Source organism: Myotis daubentonii, chromosome X (genome assembly GCF_963259705.1).
Source record: "Myotis daubentonii chromosome X, mMyoDau2.1, whole genome shotgun sequence".
Taxonomy (NCBI): Eukaryota; Metazoa; Chordata; class Mammalia; order Chiroptera; family Vespertilionidae; genus Myotis; species Myotis daubentonii.
The window spans coordinates 27,162,233-27,186,694 of record NC_081861.1 but is presented as its reverse complement, the minus strand read 5'-3'; the positions used below and the strand labels follow the sequence as shown (position 1 = coordinate 27,186,694).

The 24,462-nt window shown below is 41.0% G+C and overlaps 1 protein-coding gene across 3 annotated transcripts in view; it reads left to right on the top strand.

The window, feature by feature from the left end:
• PHF6 (PHD finger protein 6) overlaps positions 1–24,462 on the top strand; it is a 62,211-nt gene that overhangs the window by 26,833 nt on the left and 10,916 nt on the right. For all 3 annotated transcript variants that reach the window (XM_059680217.1, XM_059680215.1, XM_059680216.1), the window contains 4 exons: positions 18,994–19,160; positions 19,329–19,472; positions 20,827–20,931; positions 23,424–23,557. In XM_059680217.1, coding sequence (XP_059536200.1) covers positions 18,994–19,160; positions 19,329–19,472; positions 20,827–20,931; positions 23,424–23,557 — 550 coding nt within the window. The remainder of the gene's footprint in view (positions 1–18,993; positions 19,161–19,328; positions 19,473–20,826; positions 20,932–23,423; positions 23,558–24,462) is intronic.

Below are 24,462 nucleotides of genomic sequence, written 5' to 3'. Positions count from 1 at the left end.
GTGTTTATACTCAAATTGTAGAACTTGAAGCATAATTTGACAATTTAAAAGTATTACAGCCCTAGCCAGCTTCACTCAGTGGATAGAGCATTGGCCTGCAGACTTAAGGATCTTTTGTTTGATTCTGGTAAATGCCGGGGTCCAACCCCAGCAGGTCCAGGGGTCCCCTAAGGTGTGGACGGGGTCGGCAAAGAAGGAACGATACAGAGATAGCGTTCAGTTGATCATCATAGCTGGGTTCACTTGTCAGGGTCTCCAGCCAGGTTCAGTCACCAGGTTCTAGTCAGGTTCTCTTGCCAATTTCTGTAGTCAGGTTCAGTCCAGGATCCCCTGCCATGCTCTCTCGCCAGGCTCCGCCTCCAGGCTCCGAGGCCAGTCCCTGTCCAGGATCCTCCGGCATGCTCTCGCCAGCGAAGTTCTTCTGTCCCTAGAGAACGTTCTGTGTAGGTTCTGTGCCTAGGCTCTGTCTCTCTTGGTCCTCTCTTCCAAGCCCTGTGTTCTCAGTTCTGTGTTCTGAGTTCTGTGTGTTTCTGTCTTGTTACAACTGTATTTATACCAGTTGATTCAATCCTATCAATCTCTATTACAAAGGTTAGGGCGTTTCTTATCTCCATTCCAGGGAGAAAAGATTATGTAGTTTAAGCATGATTGTTCATAGTTAAAGGGATTAATTACCAGCCTGGCACTTAGTTGAGGGGTTTTATTCCCTCCCTAACTTCAGGGGAAAATCCCTACCTGGGGATTCAACCTTTCTAGGAGAGGTGACCTTGGTTAAAACACAGCGCCAAGAAGGTGAGCAAACATATAAAGAACAGTATGCCATATATGCCAGGTCCCTTGAAACAGCAAGGATGGACCGGCTCCCGGCAGGTAAAGGGCATGTACTTCAGTTGCAGGCTCAATCCTTGGTCCCAGTCAGAGCTCCTGCAGGAGGCAACCAACCAATGTGTCTCTCTCACATGGATGTTTCTCTTTCTGTGTCTCTCCCCCTCCCTTCCAATACTTCTAAAAATCAATTGAAAAATATCCTCAGGTGAGGATTTGTTGTTGCAGAATGGATGGGAGAATGCTCAGCCAGCACTCTGGGAGAGGAAAATTTAACCTTTATTTCACAGATCTGCTAATCCAGGGGAATTCCGGATCCAAAGCCTGAACTGAACTTGTGGGGAGGCTCTGACCTATATATCTCCTCCTGTGGCAGGCCCCTGAGGGTCCCCACAGCTCACAGCTTGACCCAAGTCAGTCTTGGTGGGGCACTGGGGTTAGGTTCTGCAGCTCCACCCAAGTTAGTCAGAGTGGGGAAGTTAAGACTACAGTTTTAACCAGATACTGAACTAGGTTGCAAGACCACCGCCCCCGCCATTTTCCTTTTCAGATTAACCAAAAAAAAGAAAGCACACTAAAAAAGTAAAGCATTACAGAGTTCATATTTATTGAACTTTGATTTTTATAACATTCATTTATGTTGAATAGCTAATCTAATAAAAGAGAAACATGCAAATTGACCTACCTTCGCTGCACCCAGGCCACTCCCACCAGCCAATCAGAGTGACTATATGCAAATTAACCCAACCAAGATGGCGGCCATCAGCCATGGAGCTGGAGCAAGCAGGATGCTTGGTTGCCCCAATGATGGAGGAAGCCAAGCTTCCCGCCTGCTCTGGCTGGCTGTGGCCTCCGCAAAAGGCAACAAAGTTTCAATTATAGAAGCTAAATAAATCCCAGATACCTGCTTCCAGCCAGCCTCCACTGGGAGCTTGGGTAGCTCGGGGCTGTGGCCAGCCTGCAAACAGCCATCAGTCCCTCACCTAGGATGGCCACACCCTAATGGGGTGAGGGTCCCCACGGGGGGCTGTGTCCAGCCTGCAAATAGCCTTCAGCCCCTCACCCAGGCTGGCCAGGCACCCCAGCAGGACCCCCCACCCTGAAGGGGCTGTGGCCAGGCTGCAAACAGCCATCAGCCCCTCACCCAGGCTGGCCAGGCACCCCAGCAGGACCCCCCACCCTGAAGGGGCTGTGGCCAGGCTGCAAACAGCCATCAGCCCCTCACCCAGGCTGGCCAGGCACCCCAGCAGGACCCCCACCCTGATCTGGGACATTCTTCAGGGCAAACCAGCCAGCCCCCACCCATGCATCAGGCCTCTATCCTAGATAATGAAAGGGTAATATGCAAATTGACCCTAACAGCAGAACAACTGGGAATGACTGGTCACTATGACACACACTGACCACCAGGGGGCAGATGCTCAATGCAGGAGCTGTCTCCTAGTGGTCAGTACGCTCCCACAGGGGGAGCTCTGCTCAGCCACAAGCCAGGCTGAAGGCTGCCAGTACAGCTGTGGTGGTGGGAGCCTCTCCCGCCTCCTCAGCAGCACTAAGGATGTCCAACTGCAGCTTAGGCCTGCTCCCCGCTGGCAAGTGGACATCCCCTGAGGGCTCCCGAGCTGCCAGAGGGATGTCTGACTGCCAGCTTAGGCCCAATCGCCCGGGGAGTGGGCCTAAGCCAGCAGGTGGTCATCCCCTGAGGGGTCCCAGACTGCAAGAGGGCACAGGCTGGGCTGAGGGACCCTCCGAGTGCACAAATTTTTGTGTACCGGGCCTCTAGTGTTATTATATTTATTTGTTTTTTGTCAAAAGCAGAACTTCCCATTATTTCATTGTTCTAATGGGAAACATGTTCTACTTTATGATTGTAATTTATGATGGGAGTTTATAAGGTTGAATTTTAGGGACTGTCTTTGTTTGAAAATTGTACTGTACTAGTCTGTACATCAAAGAGGAATTGGTACCTGTGGCATTTTCATCATTTGCCATCTGTGGCTCAATACCTACTTTGCTAATACTTAAAATGATAAATACTGTATAATTCAGTCTATCATGTTAGTTTGACATAACATGAACTGTGTTTTGAAATATTAAATTTTAGAATCTCTTTATTCTTCCCATAGTTTTTACTTTTCCAGAAAGTGATATAGCTAGAATTGTACAGTATATAGCCTTTTCAGATTGGATTCTTTCATTTAATTGGCCTTTTTGAGAGGGGGTGGTTAATTGATACATAAATACTTACGAGAAAAGATCCTATAGACAAGAAGAGATTGGAGGTACAGGAAGGAGGATTCATTGTAGAAGTGGAACAATTGTCCTATAATAGGAGGATATTTACACTGTAATAGGAATTAAGGAAGAGGATAGGCAGTTCCTACCAGTCTATTTTCACTCTGAGGGAGACTGTAGAAAGAAGAATGATGTTTGGAAGTTGAAGGAAAAGGTTTTATTGTTGGTTTGTTTGTTTATTTTTTTCTTTATTGATTAAGGTATTACATTTGTCCTTATCCCCCCAAGGAGAAAGCTTTGAAAGAATAGTTGTGAAGACCAGGAGAGGAAGTTTGCCTAGAGAAATGTAATGTTTCTAGACTGTTGAAGGACCATTTGAGGTTGGTAACCATGAATTTACATAGTGATATCATCAGTCAGTTTGTGTGGCTTTCCTCCAGCAATTCAGGATCCTGGGTGTAGCATAGAGAAAGTGGCTATTTGTTTAATTTAGAATCCTGATTTTGCTTAGTGGGCTCAACAAAGAAATAAAGGGGTGAGGGAATTTAGGGTATTTGCAAGAGAGAAATCTAAGATAGGGATGTGAAGGCAAGAAAAGAAAAACAGGAAGGAATTATAGCCTGGAGGTCTTGACAAAGTTGAAGAGCAATGAGAATGAAAGTACTTGGGAAAGCAAGCTTTTATGGTCCCAGTGTGTGATAAAGTTATTTCAGAGGCAGAATTGTTTTGGATGATTATATGGATTGGAAGGTTAATGGACATTATTGAAGATCAAAGAATTGACTGGTTAGGTTTTGCTGGGGTTGTCCATTTGGACAGTTGAAATCATCCAGGATGATGACAGGGGTTGAGATGGAGAAAAGGGCTATGAATTGTGTGCTAAAGAAAGTCTGATTGGTGCACTGCTGGTATGGCAGGGAGAGGAAATCATTTAGAAAGATGTTGCCCTAGTACAGATATGAGGAAATATGACCCTGACTCCAGGCAGTAGCAATGGTGATAGAAAAAAATGGGACTTGACAGATGCATTTTGAAGGAAGAATGGCGAGGTCTTGGGAAATTTAACTAACATTGACCTGGGGAAATTAAAACAAAATGGTACCCGGCCAGTGTGTCTCAGTTGGTTGAGTGTCCACCTATGAACCAGGAGGTTATGGTTTGATTCCCCATCAGGACACATGCCTGGGTTTTGACGCAGCCAATCAATAATTCTCTCTCACATCATTGATGTTTCTGTTTCTCACTCCCTCTCCTTTACTCTCTGAAATCAATAAAAATATTTTTTTTTAAAAAGAAAGTCTGATTGGTGAGGCAGAATGATTGGGAGTTGGTAATTGTTAGCAACAAGAAGGGGAAGAAGATAGCATAGTCTGTGGACCAGGAACAGCCAAAATTAAAATGGACAGGAATAACCAGAATTAAATCCTACACCTTATGTTTTTCTTTTGTTGTCCTGTGTTTAGATAATAGGTATATTCTTTGCCTTTTTTAAAGCAATATTTCAAAAATGTCAAACATAGATAATAGCAAATAGCTCTACCTTGTAACTGATGCTACTGTCTGTTTTATAGAAGTGTTTTAATATGATAGCTTGTCATCACTAAGTATTTGAGTTCCTACAAGAAACTATGATGACATGAATAATAGTTTTTTTCTTTCTTTTAAAGAATAGTTTATTGATTTTCAGAAAGAGAGAGGAAGGGAAAGGGAGAGATAGAAACCTTGATGTGAAAGTGCAACATTGATCTGCTGCCTCCTACAGTCCACCCACACCCCCAACCCCACCACCCTGCCACCCCACCACCAGGGATCAAGCCTACACCTGGGGTATGTGCCCTAACCCAGGAATCGGGAATAAAACTGGTAACATTTCAGTGCATGGGATGGCTCCCAACCAACTGAGCCAGGGCTGAATAGTGGTTCTTTTAAAAACATTTTCATTAAGGGGTTAAAGCCTTTGTCTTTAATAATTTATATTGAGCAAAGTAATCTGTGCTGAGATAAAAAGTGGTATCTAGAATAGATGCTGAGTGTTAGTCATTCACAGTAATAATGTACAGGCAGTCCTTGGGTTACGGACTCTACGTACATCGTTTCATGGTTACGTCGCCATCTCCCATTTATTTATAAAAAAAACTTCCGTCATTTCGACATATGTACATATGTGCTTTATGTTTTTTATTATTAATTTACCACAAGTAAAGGTCAGGAATTCTTATCTTTCTTTTAAATTTTTTTTACTGTTTCACTTCATTACTACTCTGTATGTGCTCCAGGTGAGTGACGTAGGTACTTATGTAGTTGGGTTCCGACTTATGGTGAATATGTTGCTCCGTAGAAATGGATCTCTGACATAACCCGAGGACCTACTTATAGGATTTATCATCGTCACAAATGTAACCTAAGCTCAGTTTAGGTTCTTGAAATTGTAAAGAGCCAAACTTGTGCTTTATTCTTTTTTTTAAATTACCTAATATATAATGTTTTGCATGGGATGAGTGTTCAAGAAATGTTTGTAACCTCTTTATTTTCTTTGGCTTAAATCTAAGCACGGTATTTACCATGTCACTTATTTGGGGTGATAATTAGTTGTCCTATAACTTCTCTTGCACTGAGTATTAGTAGAGAAAGATGAATAAATAAAACAGGGTTTCAGTTTTTTGAGGGTGGGGTGGACACAATTTAGTGACAGATATGTGACCAACTGATTACAATACAGTGGTAACACATGGAAGTACTTAGAGAGGTAAAGGGGTATCGCATTTGCTTCTTACTCTTAAATCTTTCAGAAAAAAAGTATATGAAGTTTTAGAATGAATGCTAAAGCAAATGTGGTAAGATATTAACATTTGGGTAAAGGATATATAGAAAATTTTTTTTACAAATTTTAATAAGTATGAAATTACCTAAAAAGGTATTGTAAGTGATAAGTGCCACAATTATAGTGACCATAAAATCCCACATGTTCTGAGAGAATGTAAAGGAATTGTTTCTGTCTAACCTTGGAGGCTCTGACCTTGATTTTCAGAGACCTGGTGGATGCCCTAAGACAGCGGTTCTCAACCTGTGGGTCGTGACCCCTTTGGCAGTCGAACGACCCTTTCAGAGGGGTCGTCTAAGACCATCCTGCATATCAGATATTTACATTACGATTCATAACAGTAGCAACATTACAGTTATGAAGTAGCAACGAAAATAATGTTATGGTTGGGCCACAGCATTAGGAACTATATTTAAAGGGCCAGAAGGTTGAGAACCACTGCCCTAAGACAATTCAGAAGCTTTGTTAGAAGTATGTTGAAAGTATGTTATCATTTGTGTAATTCAAAGCCTTTGCATACTTTAATATTTCCTTAGTATTTTCTTTCCCTTGTTCATTTTCTCTAGAGTATGCTACAACTTCAAATCTTCACTACTTTTACTATGTGGGAGTTTAAGGGAAATTTTAATGTGGTGTCAAAGTCTTTCAAAACCTTTTAAATTAGGTAGCATTAAATAGATTTATGAAGTACTAGAAAGGCAGTTTCATACACTGGTTGAATATGGGCTTTGAAATCAGATCTCTACAGTGGGGCCTTGACTTACAAGTTTAATTCGTTCCGTGACGGAACTCGTAACTCAAATTACTCGTATGTCAAATCAAGAAGTGAACGAGTGAGACACGTGATGCTGGACTGATGTTGTAGCGTTCACTGTGACATTCGCTGCGCCAACTAGCGGTGGGGTATCTGAAGCTGGCTCATAACCCGAATTTTAGCTCACAACTCAAAGCAAAAAATCGGCCGAGAGACGGCTCGTATCTCAAAAAACTCGTTAGTCGGGACACTCATAAGTCAAGGCCCCACTGTATTTGAATCTTTTCTCTACCACTTACTATTTACATGATCTTGAGCAAGTTATTTAGTATCCCTTAGAACCATAGATACTATATCTGTAAAATTGGGGGAAAAGCCCATCTCAGTCCTGGCTGGGTGGTTCAGTTGGTTGAGCGTTGTCCGATACACCAAAAGGTGGTTGGGTTTGACTCTGGGTCAGGGCACAATCCTAGGTTGCGGGTTCGATCCCCAGTCAGGGCACATATGGGAGGCAACCTTCTCACACTGATATTTCTCTCACTCTCCTTTCCACTCCCTCACTCCCTCCAACTTCCTTCCTCTTACACTCTCTCTGCCTCCTGTCTTCCTTTCTCTAAAAAAATTCAATAAACATATCCTCAGGTGGTGATTATAAAAATACCTCATAGGATTATTATAAGGATTAAATGAAGTAATGCATATAAAGCTCTGAGCACTGTTCCTGGAATATAGTGACTGCTCAGTAAATACTATGTTCTATGCTATTACTCCTTGAAAACTACCCACCTTTATTGCCAATCATTTTTTTTCATGTGTTCTTCCTTGGAAGATAATAGCATTTAAATTGCATTTGTGATTTAACTTGGAAAATTTTAGTAATGTATTCATTTTGTGCTCTTTATTAGATTTGACTCCATATTCTTTCATGGATTCACCAGATTTATTGACTACCCATGTGCAGTGCAAAGTGCTGTGCCAGGCATTATTTATGCTCACCTTTGATTTAGCACACTTCACAAACTTTCATTGTAAGAAGTTTCAAACATATGCAAGAGTGTGTTTGAAACAAAGCCCATCACCCAGCTTTAGCAGTCATCAGTTCATGGTCAATCTTGTTTCATCTATACTCCCCACCCACTTCCTCCATCTGTATTATTTTGAATTAAATGCCAAACATCATATTTCATTTTAGCATCCTTACTGTGCTATGTATTTATATGTATATATATATATATATATATATATGCATAAAATAAAAAAATTATCTGATATCTTTACTGAAAAAGCAGAATTCAGAGTTTACTAGTGACATAGAGAATGCAGAGCAAATGCACATAACATTTCCACTGGAGAAGACAGGGCAAGCGACCTCAGTCTTCCTTTTGTAGGAGCCCTAAAGATTCAAAGCAGCGGTGGTGTTAATGTTTGGCGTGTTTTTTTTTTTTCTCTTAAAAAAATCCAACAAACATTTATTGAGTGCCTGCTAGGTGTGGGCACATTAGGGAATTTGGAAAAGTAGTTCCCGTGGACAAGGAGCTTACAATCTACTTGAGATATAACAAGAGTAATAATTAACAGTTGAATTGAATTTTATAGTTTACAAAGCATTTTTTTTTCACAAACATTGTCTTAAAGCAGCCTTTTCAGGAAGATGTTAATAATTATTGCCATTTGATATACTGCAAGGCTTTGCCCTGAGAATGTTAAGTAACTTTACCAAGTTAAGACCCAGTAAGTGGCAGTTTTCTGACTTTCTGTCCAGGGGTTCTTTCTTCTTCATACTCTTAACTGATGTGAGAATTTAGGATGGGGAGGGAAATATAGCTTAAACCAAGGAGGTAGAAGATGAGCAAAATACTGATTAGGAAGGAGAAATGAATTGGTAAAGGGACAGATAGGATTTTATAATACTAGGAGGAGAGTTAGTTTCCTGGTAAATTGGTCACTCCTGTGCCTCATAGGGGCAATCAGAAGGCTAACCTGGCCATTCTGAAGTGACAAACATCTGGGGGCTGTGCTCATAAAGATTGGGAGGATTGGTGCGGCATAGAAGGAGGACAATATTCTTTTGTCACCTACCTTATCAACCTGGATTTTTAGAGTTTGCAGCTGTGAATGCAAGGTAAGGTTTTATTTTTTATCAAATTAATTTGTTTGAATAGGTATAGGAACAGTGTACAAAAATTAGCAGTACACTGTAAGCTTTTCTCCCATCCTTGCCCTTGCATCTCAATTTCCAAATTCCTTTGCTAAAATCAGCCACTACTATCAGATTCTTATGTATCCTTTTAGAGCAATTCTGTGCATACCTAAGCATGTGTAACTATTCTCTTTCTAACTTGAAATATGTATTTCTATGACAATAGGTATTACCACTTTAACAGCATGTAGTAACTCACTGACATATATTTGTCCCAGCTCTGCCATTCCCTAGCTTTGTGACCTTGGGCAAAATTATTTAACCTTTCTGAATTTATTTCCTTATCTATAAAGTGGGGGATGGGTATGGTGACTGATACAACCTCATGGGGTTGTTGTGAGGCTCAAATGAGATAAAGCATGCAGACTGCATAGCATATATGGTATATTCAAAACTCTGAGTATTTCCAATTCATATCTGAAGTGGAAAAGGGCAAGATACAGAACAGTATTCTTAGAATGCCATTTGTCTGTACATCCTTTTTTAAAATTTTTTAAAAATATATTTCTATTGATTTCATAGAGGAAGAGAGAAAGAGAGAGCGCACTAGAAACATCAATGATGAGAGAGAATCATTGATCGGCTGCCTCCTGCATGCCCCCTACTGGGGACCGAAACCCGGGCTTGTGCCCTGACCGGGAATCGAACCTGGGACCCTTCAGTCTGCAGTCCGACACTCTACCCACTGAAACAAACCAGCTAGGGATGTACATCCTTTTAAAAACACATTTGCACACACAGAGAAAATAGTAGCTGACATTTATTGATAGCATTCTATATGCCAGGCACTGTTCTGAATTAAGTACTTTCCATGAACTACTAACTCATTTAACTCAAGAGTCCTCTGAGGTAGGTCTCACGTCTAAGGACACAAAGTCTATGACAGATACAGGTTTCAAAACCAGGTTCAACCCTTGAGACTGAGAAAGGAAGCAGTAACAGTGGTTACCTTAAGAGGGAGGGAAGAGAGTTTGTAAGAAGAAAGGGAAGCAAGAAAGCTAGGGTGTCAGCTGGGAGTGCAGAACAGGTGGAATTGGAAGGTGGAAAGGAAGATTTTTTTATTTCTTTTATGCAGATCTTTTATGATGAAAGAAAAAAAATCCTATATAATAAAAGCCTAATATGCTAAGTGTCTGGTCATCCGTTCAACCAATCAAAGCATAATATGCTACTGATATGCTAAGGCCACTCAACCGCTCGCTATGATGTGCACTGACCACCAGGGGGTAGACACTCCACTGGTAGGTTAGCTTGCTCCTCGGGTCTGGCTGATTGGGACCTGAGCGAGACTGGCTGGACACACCCTGTAACCCTCCTGCGGTCCCTCCCCAGCTGGCCAACCTCCTGCATCTCTCCCAGGCCCTGATCGTGCACCGGTGGGGTCCCTCAGTCTGGCCTGTGCCCTCTCACAATCTGGAACCCCTTGGGAGATGTCGGAGAGCCAGTTTCGGCCCAATCCCGCAGGCCAGGCTGAGGGACCCCACTGGTGCACGAATTCGTGCACCGGGCCTCTAGTATTTTATAAAAGGTTAAAACATTTTTAAAAGTTTGAATTGGGAAAAGAAAGCCAATAAGTAACCATGAAAAATTTAAACAAAGGTTCTGTGAGTAGATTTGTACTCACATTTTCATGTGCATTTTTAATTAATTTTTTTAAAGGATAAGTTCCCAAAAGTAAAATCACTGGGTCAAAGGATTCAATCTTTTTAAGGTTCCCATACTGCTTTCTAGAAAGATTGTGCTAGATTATACTCCCATCAACAGTGAATGACTTTACCCTCTTCCTTTCATCACATTGGATATTATAAATTCTTTTAATTACAAAGGTAGTAAATTTCCCATTGTTTAAAAAAATTAGATTAATCAAAGAATTATGCATATATACATAGCCCAAGGACACAGATAACAGTGCAGTAAAGGCCTGGGGTAGGATGAGATCTGGGTGGAGAATGGAAATTAGGAAACATCTGTAATATTCTCGGCAATAAAAATAAGTTTAAAAATAAGTAAAATTTAAAAAAATAGTACTGTTAAAATTAAAGTAGTTTAAGAAGTTACTCTCTTCACCCTGAAATCACATTCTCTAGTAATAACAGTTTGGTGTATATCTTCCCAAAGCCTTTTTTATATGTATATAATCTTACATGTGTACAATCTTATATATATACATACACACACATACATACTAGAGGCCCAGTGCATGAAATTTGTGCACTTGGTGGGGTCCCTCAGCCTGGCCTGTGCCCTCTTGCAGTCCAGAAGCCCTCAGAGATGTCTGACTGATGGCAGTTGGACATCCTTAGCGCTACCGCTGCACTCGCCAGCCGTCAGCCTGGCTTCTGGCTGAGCGGTGCTCCCCTTGTGGGAGCGCACTGACCACCAGGGGGCAGCTCCTGTGTTGAGCATCTGCCCCCTGGTGGTCAGTACACATCATAGCAACTGGTCGTTCCATCGTCTGGCCAAAACTTGCTCTTTGACATCCCTCGAGGGGTCCGGGATTGTGAGAGGGCACAGGCCAGGCTAAGAGACCACACCGGTGCACGATCAGGGCCAGGGAGGGACACAGGAGGTTGGCCAACTGGGGAGGGACTGCAGGAGGGCTCCAGAGCATGTCCGGCCTGTATCTCTCAGTCCTGATCGGCCAGACCCCAGCAGTAAGCTAACCTTCTGGTTGGAGCATCTGCCCCCAGGTGCTCAGTGCATGTCATAGCAACTGGTCAACCGATCGACTGTCTACTCCCTGATGTTCAGTGCACATTATAGCAAGCAGTTGAGAGGCCTTAGCATATCATTAGCATATTATGCTTTGATTGGTTGAACAGCTGACTGGATGACCGGATACTTAGCATATTGGGCTTTTATTATATAGGATAAATACTTTTAAAAAACAGTGGCATCATAGTATACATAGTAATGTTATGCAACTTGCTTTTGTCATTCTGTGGTATATCACAGACATTCTTTCACGTCAGTGCATACAGATAAAACTCATTCTTTTTAAGTTATGTCCCCTAAAATAAATAGAAGTGCGATTTATTTAAGGATTTCTCTTAACAAAAACCAGTTATATCCATTTTTCACAAGTATATATAAAACTGATCTCCCTTATACGTGTGTGTGTGTGTGTGTGTGTATGATTCTATATGATAGAGTCCTAGAAATGAAGTTGCCAGGTGAAGGGGTCTATGCGTTTAACATTGGAAATAACTACTGTCACATGTACCCACTTTATGCTGCCACCAGCAGTGTATGAGAGTACCCAATTTCCTACTTATCTCATTTAATTTCCTTTATTTTATTACTAGTAAGGTTGGGCTTCTGCTACCTTTTTTAAGTCATTTATATTTCTTCTGTGATTTGCCAGTTCCTATCCTTTGCTTATTATTTTTTGAAGCTTGTCTTTTTAAAGTTGATTTGTAGTGTTCTTTATATATATATATACTAGAGGCCCAGTGCACAAAAATTCGTGCACTCAGGGGCAGGGGTCTCTCAGCCCTCTCGCAGTCCGGGACCCCTCGGGGGATGTCCACCTGCCAGTTTAGGCCCACTCCCCAGGGGGTCGGGCCTAAGCTGGCATTCAGACATCCCTCTGGGAGCCCTTGGGGGATGTCCGACTGCGGCTTAGGCTACGGAGGAGGCGGGAGAGGCTCCCGCCATCGCCACACCACTGTGTTCGCAGACATCAGCCTGGCTTGTGGCTGAGCAGAGCTCCCCCTGTGGGAGTGCACTGACCACCAGGGGGCAACTCCTGCATTGACAGTCTGCCCCCTGGTGGTCAGTGCGTGTTATAGCCACCGGTCATTCTGCTGTTAGGGTCAATTTGCATATTACCCTTTTATTATATAGGATTATTCTTCTGTCACTAAATGCAAATGATTTCCCAGTTTATCATTTGTTTTTGCATTTGGTATATGGTACTTGTGCCACACAAGTTTAGTGAGATCTCTCAATCTTTTTCTTTATGGCTTCTTAGGTGTCCCAACCCTAAGATTATAAAAAATATTCTCCTTCATTGCTTCTGTTACATTTATAGTTTTTTTTTATGATCAGATTTTTAAATTCATCTCTAATTTTCCTGTGGTATGAGAAATGAATCTCAATTTTTTCTAAATGTAGAGCCAACTGTGCCATTATGTCTTTCCCCTACTCATTTCAAATGACCATCATCATAGCCTGGATCAGCGGTTCTCAACCTGTGGGTCACGACCCCTTTGGCGGTCGAACGACCCTTTCACAGGGGTTGCCTAAGACCATCCTGCATATCAGATATTTACATTACGCTTCATAACAGTAGCAACATTACAGTTATGAAGTAGCAATGAAAATAATTTTATGGTTAGGTCACAACATGAGGAACTGTATTTAAAGGGCCAGAAGGTTGAGAACTACTGGTCTGGATCCTCATATATGTACATGGGTCTATTTTTTTATTATTATTACTAGGGGCCCGGTGCACGAAATTTGTGCACTGGGTGTGGGGCGGGGGGAGTGTCCCTCAGCCCAGCCTGCCCCCTCTCACATACTGGGAGCCCTCAGGCGTTGACCCCCATCACCCTCCAATCGCAGGATCGGCCCCTTGCCCAGGCCTGACGCTTCTGACAGAGGCGTCAGGCCTGGGCAGGGGACCCTCATTTCCCCCCATCACTGGTTCTGCCCCCAGCCCAGGCCTGATGCCTCTGGCCCAGGCGTCAGGCCTGGGCAGGGGACCCCCAGACCCCTCCGATTGCTGGCTCTGCCCCTTGCCCAGGCCTGAAGCCTCGGCCAGAGGCATAGACACCCATCACCCTCCGATCACCTGATCGGCCCCTTGCCCAGGCCTGACGCCTCCGCCAGAGGTGTCAGGCTTGGACAGGGTACCCCCATCTCCCCCTAATCACTGGCTCTGGCCCCCGCCCAGGCCTGAGGCCTCTGGCCCAGGAATCATGCCTGGGCAGGGGACCCCCATCTTCCTCTGATCGTTTGCTCCACCCCCCGCCCAAGCCTGACGCCTCTGACCCAGGCTTCAGGCCTGGGCAAGGGGACCATCATATCCCCCCAATCCCCGGCTCAGCCCCCCACCCAGGCCTGATACCTCTGGCCCAGGAATCATGCCTGGGCAGGGGACCCCCATCTCCCTCTGATCGCTTGCTCCACCCCCTGCCCAAGCCTGACGCCTCTGACCCAGGCTTCAGGCCTGGGCAAGGGGACCATCATATCCCCCCAATCCCCGGCTCTGCCCCCCACCCAGGCCTGATGCCTCTGGCCCAGGCATCAGGCCTGGGCAGGGGACCCCCAGCTCCCCGCGGTTGCAGGCTCCGCCCCTGCCCAGGCCTAACGCCTCTGGCCTAGGCGTCTGGCCCAGCCAGCGGGGACCTGCAGTGGCAGCGGGGGGTGCCGCGATCGTGCGGGCTCCACCCCTGCCCCTGCAGGACGCCTCTGGCTGAGGCGTCCGGCCCGAACAGTGGGGACCCACAGCTGCAGTGGGCCTGCGATAGTGGGCTCCGCTTTAGGCCCAGGCAAGGGACCCCTCGCTTCTGGGACTGCCAGCTTCGACGTGCCCAGCTCCCATCGCTGGCTCCACCCCTACTTCCTGCTATCACTGGCCAGGGCGGCAAAGGCGCCTGATTCTCTGCGCCTTTGCCCTGTCCCCCAGCTCTTAGCTCCCCTTGGGTTTCTGATCACTGTCAGTGGCAGGGGGCTTCTTCCTGCTTTCCCTTTCGCCTCCCTGCATTGTGCCTACATATGCAAATTAACCGCCATCTTGTTGGCAGTTAACTGGGGAGGGACTGCAGGAGTTAACTGCCAATTAACTGCCAATCTTAGTTGTCAGTTAATTTGCATATAGCCCTGATTAGCCAATGAAAAGGGTAGCGTCGTACGCCAATTACCATTTTTCTCTTTTATTAGTGTAGATTATGAAATTTCTTTTACTTCAATATATGTGGTGAGGCTTACTGGGAATCTAAAAAGACCATAACAGTGGAAAGAGAGCATGCTTGAAAAGATTAGGTTTAAGTGTAGTTTTTAATTCAAATGCAATTTCTATGGGACAATTTTCAATCTTGCTTTTTCTTCTGCTGATAACTTTTCCTGTGCCACTGTTTTAACTGCTGTTGCTTTAAAGTGTATTTTTGCCCTGGCCAGTGTGACTCAGTTGGTTGGAGCGTCGTCCCACACACCAATAGAAGGCAGGTTCAAGTCCCTGTTAGGGCACATATCCAGGTTGTGTGTTCGATTCCAGGTTAGGGAGCTGGCGGGAGGCAGCCAATTGATGTTTCTCTCTTTCCCTTCCTCTTTCTAAAATATACATACACACACACACACACACACACATATATGATTTTTTTAAAGATAGTCTTATGAATTGTATTTTTACTCTTCCATGGAATCAATTTATAAGTTTTATTTTATTGGAGTTTTGTTAAATTAGGTTAGTGAGAACTGATACCATTCTGTTGTTGATCCTGTTCATCCAGAAACATGGTCTATCTGAACATTATTGTGGGGCTTCTTTATATTTTTACTAGAGGCCCAGTGCATGAATTCGTGCATGGGTGGGGTCTGCCGGCCTGCCCCAATGGGGGTCCATCAGGCTGGGCCAGCGGGGGGGAGGGGCCGTGGGCAGTTGGCCAGCCGGCCCTGCCCCTGATCAGGATGAGGGGGCCAATCGGGGCGAGGCCAGCCAGGGAGAGGGGCTGTGGGCAGTTGGCTGGCCAGCACCACCCCTGATCAGGGTGTTGGGGGCTGATCAGGGGCCGGGCTGGCTGTGGGGAGGGCCAGTCAGGGCTCGGATAAGGCTGGTTGGCTGCCTCAGTGCGCTTCATAGCCACTGGTTGTTCTGGTCGTTCCGCCATTCTGGTCTCTGGGCTCTTATATATATAAATTTTTAACACGCTGTTGGGTTTATTGTAGCTTTTTACAGCTATTTTAAGTCTGCTATTTTGAGAAGTGAAAATGATATGTCACTTAATTTATACTTGTTTGATTCTAGAGTAGTCAAACTTTCTAAAAGCATGTTTATATTCTGTGATATTTAATCATGTGTTTGATCCATTTTTCTGTTGGAGTCAATCTTTAAGAGCTTATATTATAAGGATACTAATCCTTTGTCATAGGTACAGCAGATATTTTTTCAGTTGCCTTATAATTTTATCAGTTTTTTTACTTTCGCAAGTTTGAAAGTTAAATCTATCAATTGTGATTTGTTTTTTACTGTTGCTGTTATGAAGTCCTCTAAAATTTTATACTGAATGATTCCATATTTAGGACAGATAAATATGCCATGTGGAAAACTAAACATATTGGCCTGATAATGAAGTCAGAGTATTTGCTTTATAGATGTTTAATATAGTGTTATTATAATGTTAGTGATTATTTCATTATAAACGGAATATTATGTATATCAGATGTGATATATCAGAATGATTGAAATACTTGTTTATGATATTTCATTTTAATAATTTTTAATTTTTAGCCAGTGTAAGTAATTCTAGCAGCTTTAATTAAATTCTGTATGAAAATTGTCAGTTTGAGTGTTTAAAGTAGGTGGTATGTTCTGATAATGAAATTTGCTATAGAGTTAAGATCAGAAGATATCTTTAATTGACTTGTGTGTCTTCACAAGGAGATTTATTCACATGAATTTGTCTTATTGCCTGTAAAATACTATCCACTTTTACATTTTCCCCTTGTTTTCTCCCTCAAATCCTACAATAGTTATGTAAAATTGTATTGATGCAAATTTTTATTAACTGTTGTGCAAACAGTCTAAAATTCTCAATTCCTGAATTTTATATATTTAGGTATATTAATTGAATTGCCTTTTATTACCTTTTTCTTTTTTTAATTCTCACCTGAGAATATGGGTTTTTTTTGTTTTGTTTTTGTTTTATATTCTTTATTGATTTCAGAGAGAAAGAGAGAAGGAGAGAGAGATAGAAGTATCAGCGATGAGAGAGAATCATTAATTGGCTGCCTCCTGCACACCCCCCACTGGGGATCAACCCCCGCAACCCAGGCATGTGCCCTTGGCTGGAATCGAACCTGGGACCCTTCAGTTGAAACACAGGCATGTGCCCTTGGCCGGAATCGAACCTGGGACCCTTCAGTCCGTAGGCTGATGCTCTATCCACTGAGCAAGCCGGCTAGGGCGAGAATATGTTTTTTTTAAATATATTTTTCAAGAGAGAGGAAGGGAGAGAGAGAAACATCGATGTGAAAGAGAAACCTTGATCTGTTGCCTCCTGCATCTGTCCAAACCAAGGATCAAACCTGCAACCTGGGTGTGTACCCTAACTGAGAATCAAACCCACAACCTTTTGGTGTACAGGACAACTCTCCAGCCAACTGAGCCACCCAACCAGGACAAATTACCCTTTTAAAAAAATCATAATAAATATGCTTCTATTTGTAAAATAAAAATTTTCAAGTACAGTGAGGCCTTGACTTATGAGTGTCCCGACTAACAAGTTTTTTGAGATACCAGCTGTCTCTCAGCCGATTTTTTGCATTGAGTTGATAGAGTAATTTGAGTTAACAAGCTCCTTAACGAGCCCGGTCTCAGAACGAATTAAACTCGTAAGTCAAGGCCCCACTGTATTTATTAGGAAAGATCTGCACAGAAGTTGATATGCTTTTTTCATTGAAAAAATTAGTCCCTGGAATTATAATCAATAACTAATGGTACAAAAGAAATGAAGAAGGTATTAGCTCTGTGCCTTAAAGTTTCTGTAGTTTGACCCCAAGTCAAGTGAACATTTGGTTTTTATACCTTTTTAGAACTAAATACATTGTCTTATATGTAGTAGGCCTTCAATAAATAAAATATTTGTAGTGGATAACTAAATGAAACACCTTCCATTAATGGTAGAAATTATTTTCAAATTGCTGGGAAATGCAGTTCTAAAATTTCTACATATACTTTGTTTAATCCATTAAAGTATGTACTGCTAACCTACAACATAGCTTTTCTATTGCTTACGTTAGAAATTCCTTTTATAGTTAACTAGAAGCCCGCTGCATGAAATTCGTGCATGGGGATATGTGTCCCTCAGCCCAGCCTGCACCCTCTCCAATCTGGGACCCCTCAAGGGCAGTCGGGCATCCCTCTCACAATCCAGGACTGCTGGCTCCCAAGCGCTTGCCAGCCTGCCTGCCTGCCTGATTGCCCCTAACCACTCCCCTGCCAGCCTGATCGATGCCTAACTGTTCCCCTGCTGGCCTGGTCACCCCTAACTGCCATCCCCTGCTGGCCTGGTTGCCCCTAACTGCCCTCCCCTGTAGGCCTTAGTCACCCCTCAACTGCCCTCGCCTGCAGGCCTGGGTCCCCCTCAATTGCCCTCCCCTGTAGGCCTTAGTCACCCCCAACTGCCCTCCCCTGCTGGCCATCTTGTGTCCACATGGGGGTGGCCATCTTGTGTGTTGGAGTGATGGTCAATTTGCATATTACCTCTTTATTAGATAGGATACTTGTTTAATTACTTGTTCAGTTAGTTCATTTGTAGATGATTTCCTTGTTAAATTTGATCATTTCATTTTCATGATAGTTTACAGAACTAGCTGTCTAGAGCAGTACTGTCCAGTAGACTTTTCTGTGATAGAAACATTCTGTCTGTGATGTCCATTAGAGACACACCTTGCCACATGTTTTCAAGGCAATTGAGAAACTGAAGGTTTAATTCTACTTAATTATAAATGACTTAAATTTTAAAAAGTCTCATGTTGCTAGTAGCTACTATATTATACAGCACAGATATACCTACTTTATGTTCATTTAGTTTTCCAAGTTGTTCTAAGTTTATTTTCTAGGTAAGTTCTGATTTCACCAACAGTGTGAGGTAAGACTCTGAAACCTATGGTAAAAAAAAAATGAGCTAATTCTAAAAATTAATTTATCAGAGTTTAGAGATGTTTACTGAATTATGTAGATAAGATCACAAAACCCATTTTTATAGAATTATAAGTTCAATGAAATAATTTTCAATTCTTATAATAAAAGTATTTTTGTTTGATTTTTTTGCATTTATGTGAAACTTTAGGTTGCTATATTGAACATATCACAGACCATTTCTCCTTATTTCCAAAGGCAGTTTTATTCTAAGGAGAAACCTATGATCTAATGCTCATGAACTAATGCTCATTTTAAGATTGGTCCATGTATAGTTTTTGTTCATTTTTAAACAGCTGATTTAGAAGAAAGTTTTAATGAACATGAACTGGAGCCCTCATCACCTAAAAGTAAAAAGAAAAGTCGCAAAGGAAGGCCACGAAAAACTAATTTTAAAGGGCTATCGGAAGATACCAGGTCCACATCCTCCCATGGAACAGATGAAATGGAAAGTAGTTCCTATGTAAGTAGAAAAATGCTTTATTCTTACTTTTTGTTGCACTATGAATATTTCATTTAAACTGTGTTTATAGGTAAAATTCCTCATTTGAAATGTTAACTAAGCTTGAGGTTACTAATAGCATATTTTCATGGATTTTTTAAAAAAGTTTCTTTCTCTTTTCATTTGCAGAGAGATAGGTCTCCACACAGAAGCAGCCCTAGTGACACCAGGCCTAAATGTGGATTTTGTCATGTAGGGGAGGAAGAAAATGAAGCAAGAGGAAAGCTGCATATATTTAATGCCAAGAAGGCAGCTGCACATTATAAGTGTATGGTAAGCATAGTTTCTTTTATGTGCTTTTAAACCCAAGTTTTTTGAAAAGCATTTAGCTAGTAATCAAGTATGGCACTTTCCCCCCAGCATTAGTATTTTATAATTATGAATAGTACTAAAGGCCTGGTGCACGACATTTGTGTCCTGGCACAGGGGGGGAGAGGGGGAGTGGGATCCCTCAGCCCGGCCTGCATCCTCTCGCAGTTCAGGACCCCTCAGAGGATGTCCGCTTGCCAGCTTAGGCCCGCTCCCTGCCATCGCCACTGTGCTTGCCAGCCAGAAGCCGGGCTCGCTGCTCCTTAGCATGAACCCGACTTCTGGCTGAGCGGCATTTTCCCTGTGGGAGTGCACTGACCACCAGGGGGCAGCTCCTGCATTGAGCATCAGCCCCCTGGTGTCAGTGCGCATCATAGTGACTGGTCGTTCTGCTGTTTGGTCAATTTGCATATTAGGGTTTTGTTACATAGGCTATCCTGCAGTCCCACATCTTCATAACTCAGCTTTTTAAAAATATGTAGCCTCTATAATTTAGTAGGATTTAAATCAATTCTGATTATACTTATCATATTCTAGATAATCTATAATTAACTCAAAACTGTAAAACTTTCAGCTTTATAAACTTGTTATGAAAGATATATTCAGTCTCCACTATAACCAAGTAAATGCCTCTCTTATTATACCTCATACACTGTATTGCAGCTATTTATGAACCTCTCTTCCCTAATAGACTCTTAAATTCTTTGTGGATAAGAACTATATCTTATCGTTGCATCCTTAGTTATAGGTCTGAAATATAAATACACATAAATGTTTATTATTTAGATAGATTGTGTTGAATTACTCATCCCATATATGATTAGGTTCTAAAATATATATTATTTATACCAGAAGTTCTTAACTTGAGATGCATATTAGATTTACCTGGGAGTTTTTTCCAAAATATGTATCTCTGGAGTAGATCCCAAACATGTCTTATTTGGGGGAAAGAAATCTTCAGGTAATACTGATCTGCATCAATGGGTGAAATTTGCCAATTGAAACTATTTCTTAAAACTTTGTCTAAATGTAATAGTTGAGATGACAGTGTGACACTGTTGAAATCTACATTGTTTAATAAAGTATTTGATCTTGGCTCCATACTGGCAACATTAGTTTTATTTCATTCTTTTTATTTTGGGTTATATTTCAATCAGACATAGTAATATATTAAAAATATTTGAATCAGTAATTGATTATTAAGGAAAAGTCCTCTTTCTCAGGACATTGAAATAATGTAATACATTCTTATTATGTTTAATCTTTTTCTAAAAAGGATTCTGAATATTAAATGTTCTTTCATTTTTTTCTTCTCTAGTTATTTTCTTCTGGCACAGTCCAGCTCACAACAACATCAAGAGCAGAATTTGGAGATTTTGATATTAAAACTGTTCTGCAAGAGATTAAGCGAGGAAAGAGAATGGTCTGTGGTTTTATATTTATGCTATGCAACGTTTCTCTTCTGATGTTCTGCTTTAATTATAGAACAGTTCTAAATTTATCCAGCCATCAAAAAATGTAATATAAAGTAGTTAAAGCACAGTATCTATTTGACTTATTTGTAATATAATAAAGGATGATGATGTTACTGAAACTTATTCCTTTTTCTATGTAACTTCATTACTTAAGAGAATTATAATGAGATTTATTTTTCAGGGTATTTGAGAGTCTTTTAATAAAAAATGATGTGAATGTAATGCTACTTATTAAGTTTAAAATGTTAATATTGTTTAAGCTTGCCTAAAGAAAAATTCCAAAACCCCAATAGAGCATTGAGAACCTCCCATGTTGTAGTTCATTTTTTTTATAAAAGGAAGAGTTTTTTCAGAGCCTTCTTTTTAGTTAAAGTTCACATACATAGTATGTTTCTTAAAATGTTTATCAAAACCTTAAAGTTTTCTTTAAAATGGGCCTGAGTCTCATGTTTTTAAGTATACTGAATTACTAATAAATAGCTTTAAGTAATATTGGCATCTTTATTCATCATTCCTTTACAATTTATGAATATTATAAAATATCAATGGAATGCAAAATCTTTTCATTAAGAAAGCAATTACCTCTAGAAATGACTTTAATTTTTGAAATTTTTTTAATTGTGAAAATTTTCAAACATATCAAAATTAGAAAGATTAGTAACACACGTCTATCCATCACCTTGACTCATCAGTTATCAAGAATTTGCGGCACTCGTTTCATCTATGCCTTTTAATCTTGTTGCTTGAAGTATTTCAAAGCAGAGCTGAGACTTGATATCATTTCACCTCTACATATTTCAGTATGTATCTCTTAAAAGTTGGACATTTTCTTACCTAACCACAATGTCATTATTCTTTATAAATTAACAATGAGTCCTCAGTGTCATTTAATACCCAGTTTGTATTTGTATTTCCCCAGTTGTCTCAAAACTATCTTTTTAAAATTCATTTGCGTTAATCAGAACCCAAAGGAGGCTCATACATTACATGTGGTTTTTATACATTCCTTCAGTGATCCAGGGCACACCCTCTTCCCTGTGTTTGTTGTTTCTGGTTTGGTTTTGTTGTATGCCATTGACTTGTTGAAGAAACTTAATTGCCTTGTAGACTATCCCACATGCTTTTATTTGTCTGTTTGCTTTTTCATGATGCCATTTACCTTGTGCCTCTATTTGCTAGATTTTCTTTTAAAATGAAGTTAGATGTAAAGTCTTGATTAGATTCAGTTTCAGCATTTTGGGGGGTAAGAACTACTTTACAGGTGGTACTATATCATCCATATTTTATCGCATCAGACAACTCATAATGTCTGATCTTTGCATTCAGGCAGTGAGTCTGATCCCTCTGTTTTGAAATTCCCCTTCAGTCTTTCATCTAGTGGTTTCAAACATTGATGATCTTTGTCTGAATCCATTAGGAATGACCATTTGTTTGGGGAATTACACTTTTGAAGTTTAATTCACACTTTTGAAGGCGTGAAGACTGTTGATGTTCTCTCTTCCATTTAAATCAATTTCAGTTTATTTATACTTCGATTACACTTTTAAAAATGAAACTTCTTTAAAACAATGTATAGACTAAAAAAGGGGAAATCATTTCATCATATCATACAGAGCAATGTTGTTGTGTGATATAGCTAAAGTCCAAATAGGGATAATAATTCAGTTCTTTTGACCAACTTATTTACCTCTGCACTATTGAATGTTAAGGCAAGCAATAACCTAGCATTTCCCCAAGTGTGCTCCAAAGGAAATTAGCCCATCAAGATGCTCCCCCAGCCCTCCAAAAATAAGAGTATCTGGAGTTCAGTAAACTTGGGAACTGTTTACTGTACCCTCCTTCCTGGAGAAAACATTGTGGGAAGTCCTTCCATGGAACAATCTGTTTAAAACTAACATTTCTCAAATTTCTTTGACTATGACATCCTTTTGTCATCAGTCACCTTTTAATCTCTAACATTCTTAAGGCAAAGCTGATCTAGGCCAGATCGAGGTCTTGAAAATACTTCAGCTCTTTCAGTGTCCCTCTGCCCTTTTGCCTACTTGGTAGCAATCCCTCTCTAGGGGAATTGCTTCCCTATCTTCTCATTCCATAATAGGAAAGGAACTGATCTCAGGGAAGAAAAGAAGCCGACCACTAAAATATAGAATACCATTCTTTTTGTGTTTGGCGGTATTAAGAGGTGTCTAATTTATGTCTATATGTCATATCTCTAACAGGGGATGACTTAATATTAGAAAGACTATCAAAGTATGGTTGAAATTGCTGCATTATTTGATATATTGCTATATAAGTTCAGTGCATTACTTTTTAATAGAAAATTGGCTGTTTTCTTTGTAAGCTGGAATGTTTGGCTGAAATATGGCTAAAATAGAAAAAAATGAGATTGCATAGAGTTTGAAATACTGCTTATGATTATTCTTTCTCTTCCCTTAAACAGAAATGTACACTTTGCAGTCAGCCCGGTGCTACTATTGGATGTGAAATAAAAGCCTGTGTTAAGACTTACCATTACCACTGTGGAGTACAAGACAAAGCTAAATACATTGAAAATATGTCACGAGGAATTTACAAGTAAGAGAACAATTGTCCATTTTCCATTGTCAGTAAGTAACTGCCCTTAAGTAGATGGCATTAGTTTACTTAATCACTATTTTTAGGTGGTATTTAGCAAAGTATAGAATGCTGAGGACTCTGTATAAGAAATGAGTACTGCAAATAGCATTTTCCTCTAACTACGCATCCCTGAATTAGCATTCATTCAACTTGTATATATTATGCTTACTATGTGCCAGGCATTGTACCAGGATTTGAGCATACAATAATGATCAAAACAGACATGAATTGTGCCTTCATGAAGCTTACAGTTTAGTGAGAGAGACCTATTAATTCTTTGGCCACATAGCTGAGTACACAATTACAAACTACATAAGTACTATAAAGGATACATTACCAAGCCCTGTGAGAACACATAACAAGGAGGACCTAACCTAGTCCATAGTGGGAGAGTGTTTAGGAATTTCCTTAAGGACATAGTGCTTGAACTGAGATATGAAGGGTGAAAATGAATGTGGGGGTGTTGGGAAAGTGTTGTAGGCAGAAGCAAGAGTACAAATGGGGAGGTGAGTTAGGAGGCTACTGCTGAGGGTCTAGGTGACAATTGTTGGGAGCTTAGAATAGGATAGGGTTATGAAGATACAAGTCAAAAGATACTCACAGAAGAATGATGAAAGAGTAAACTTTGACGGTTTGAGATTATAAGCTACCCTCTTTTTTATGGGTCTTCCATGTGCTGCATTGGGCTAGTATTATCAATGTGCATCTATAATGGTTCCATGTATTTAATTGAATGGAGAATAAGTTGGTAAGGATCCCTGAATTTTTTATTTGCCTGTGCAAATTATAAAGCACTTCCTTACTCTCACATTCTCAGTATGCAATGAACCAGTGACTCAGGGTTTACTCTTTTGTGTACAAAA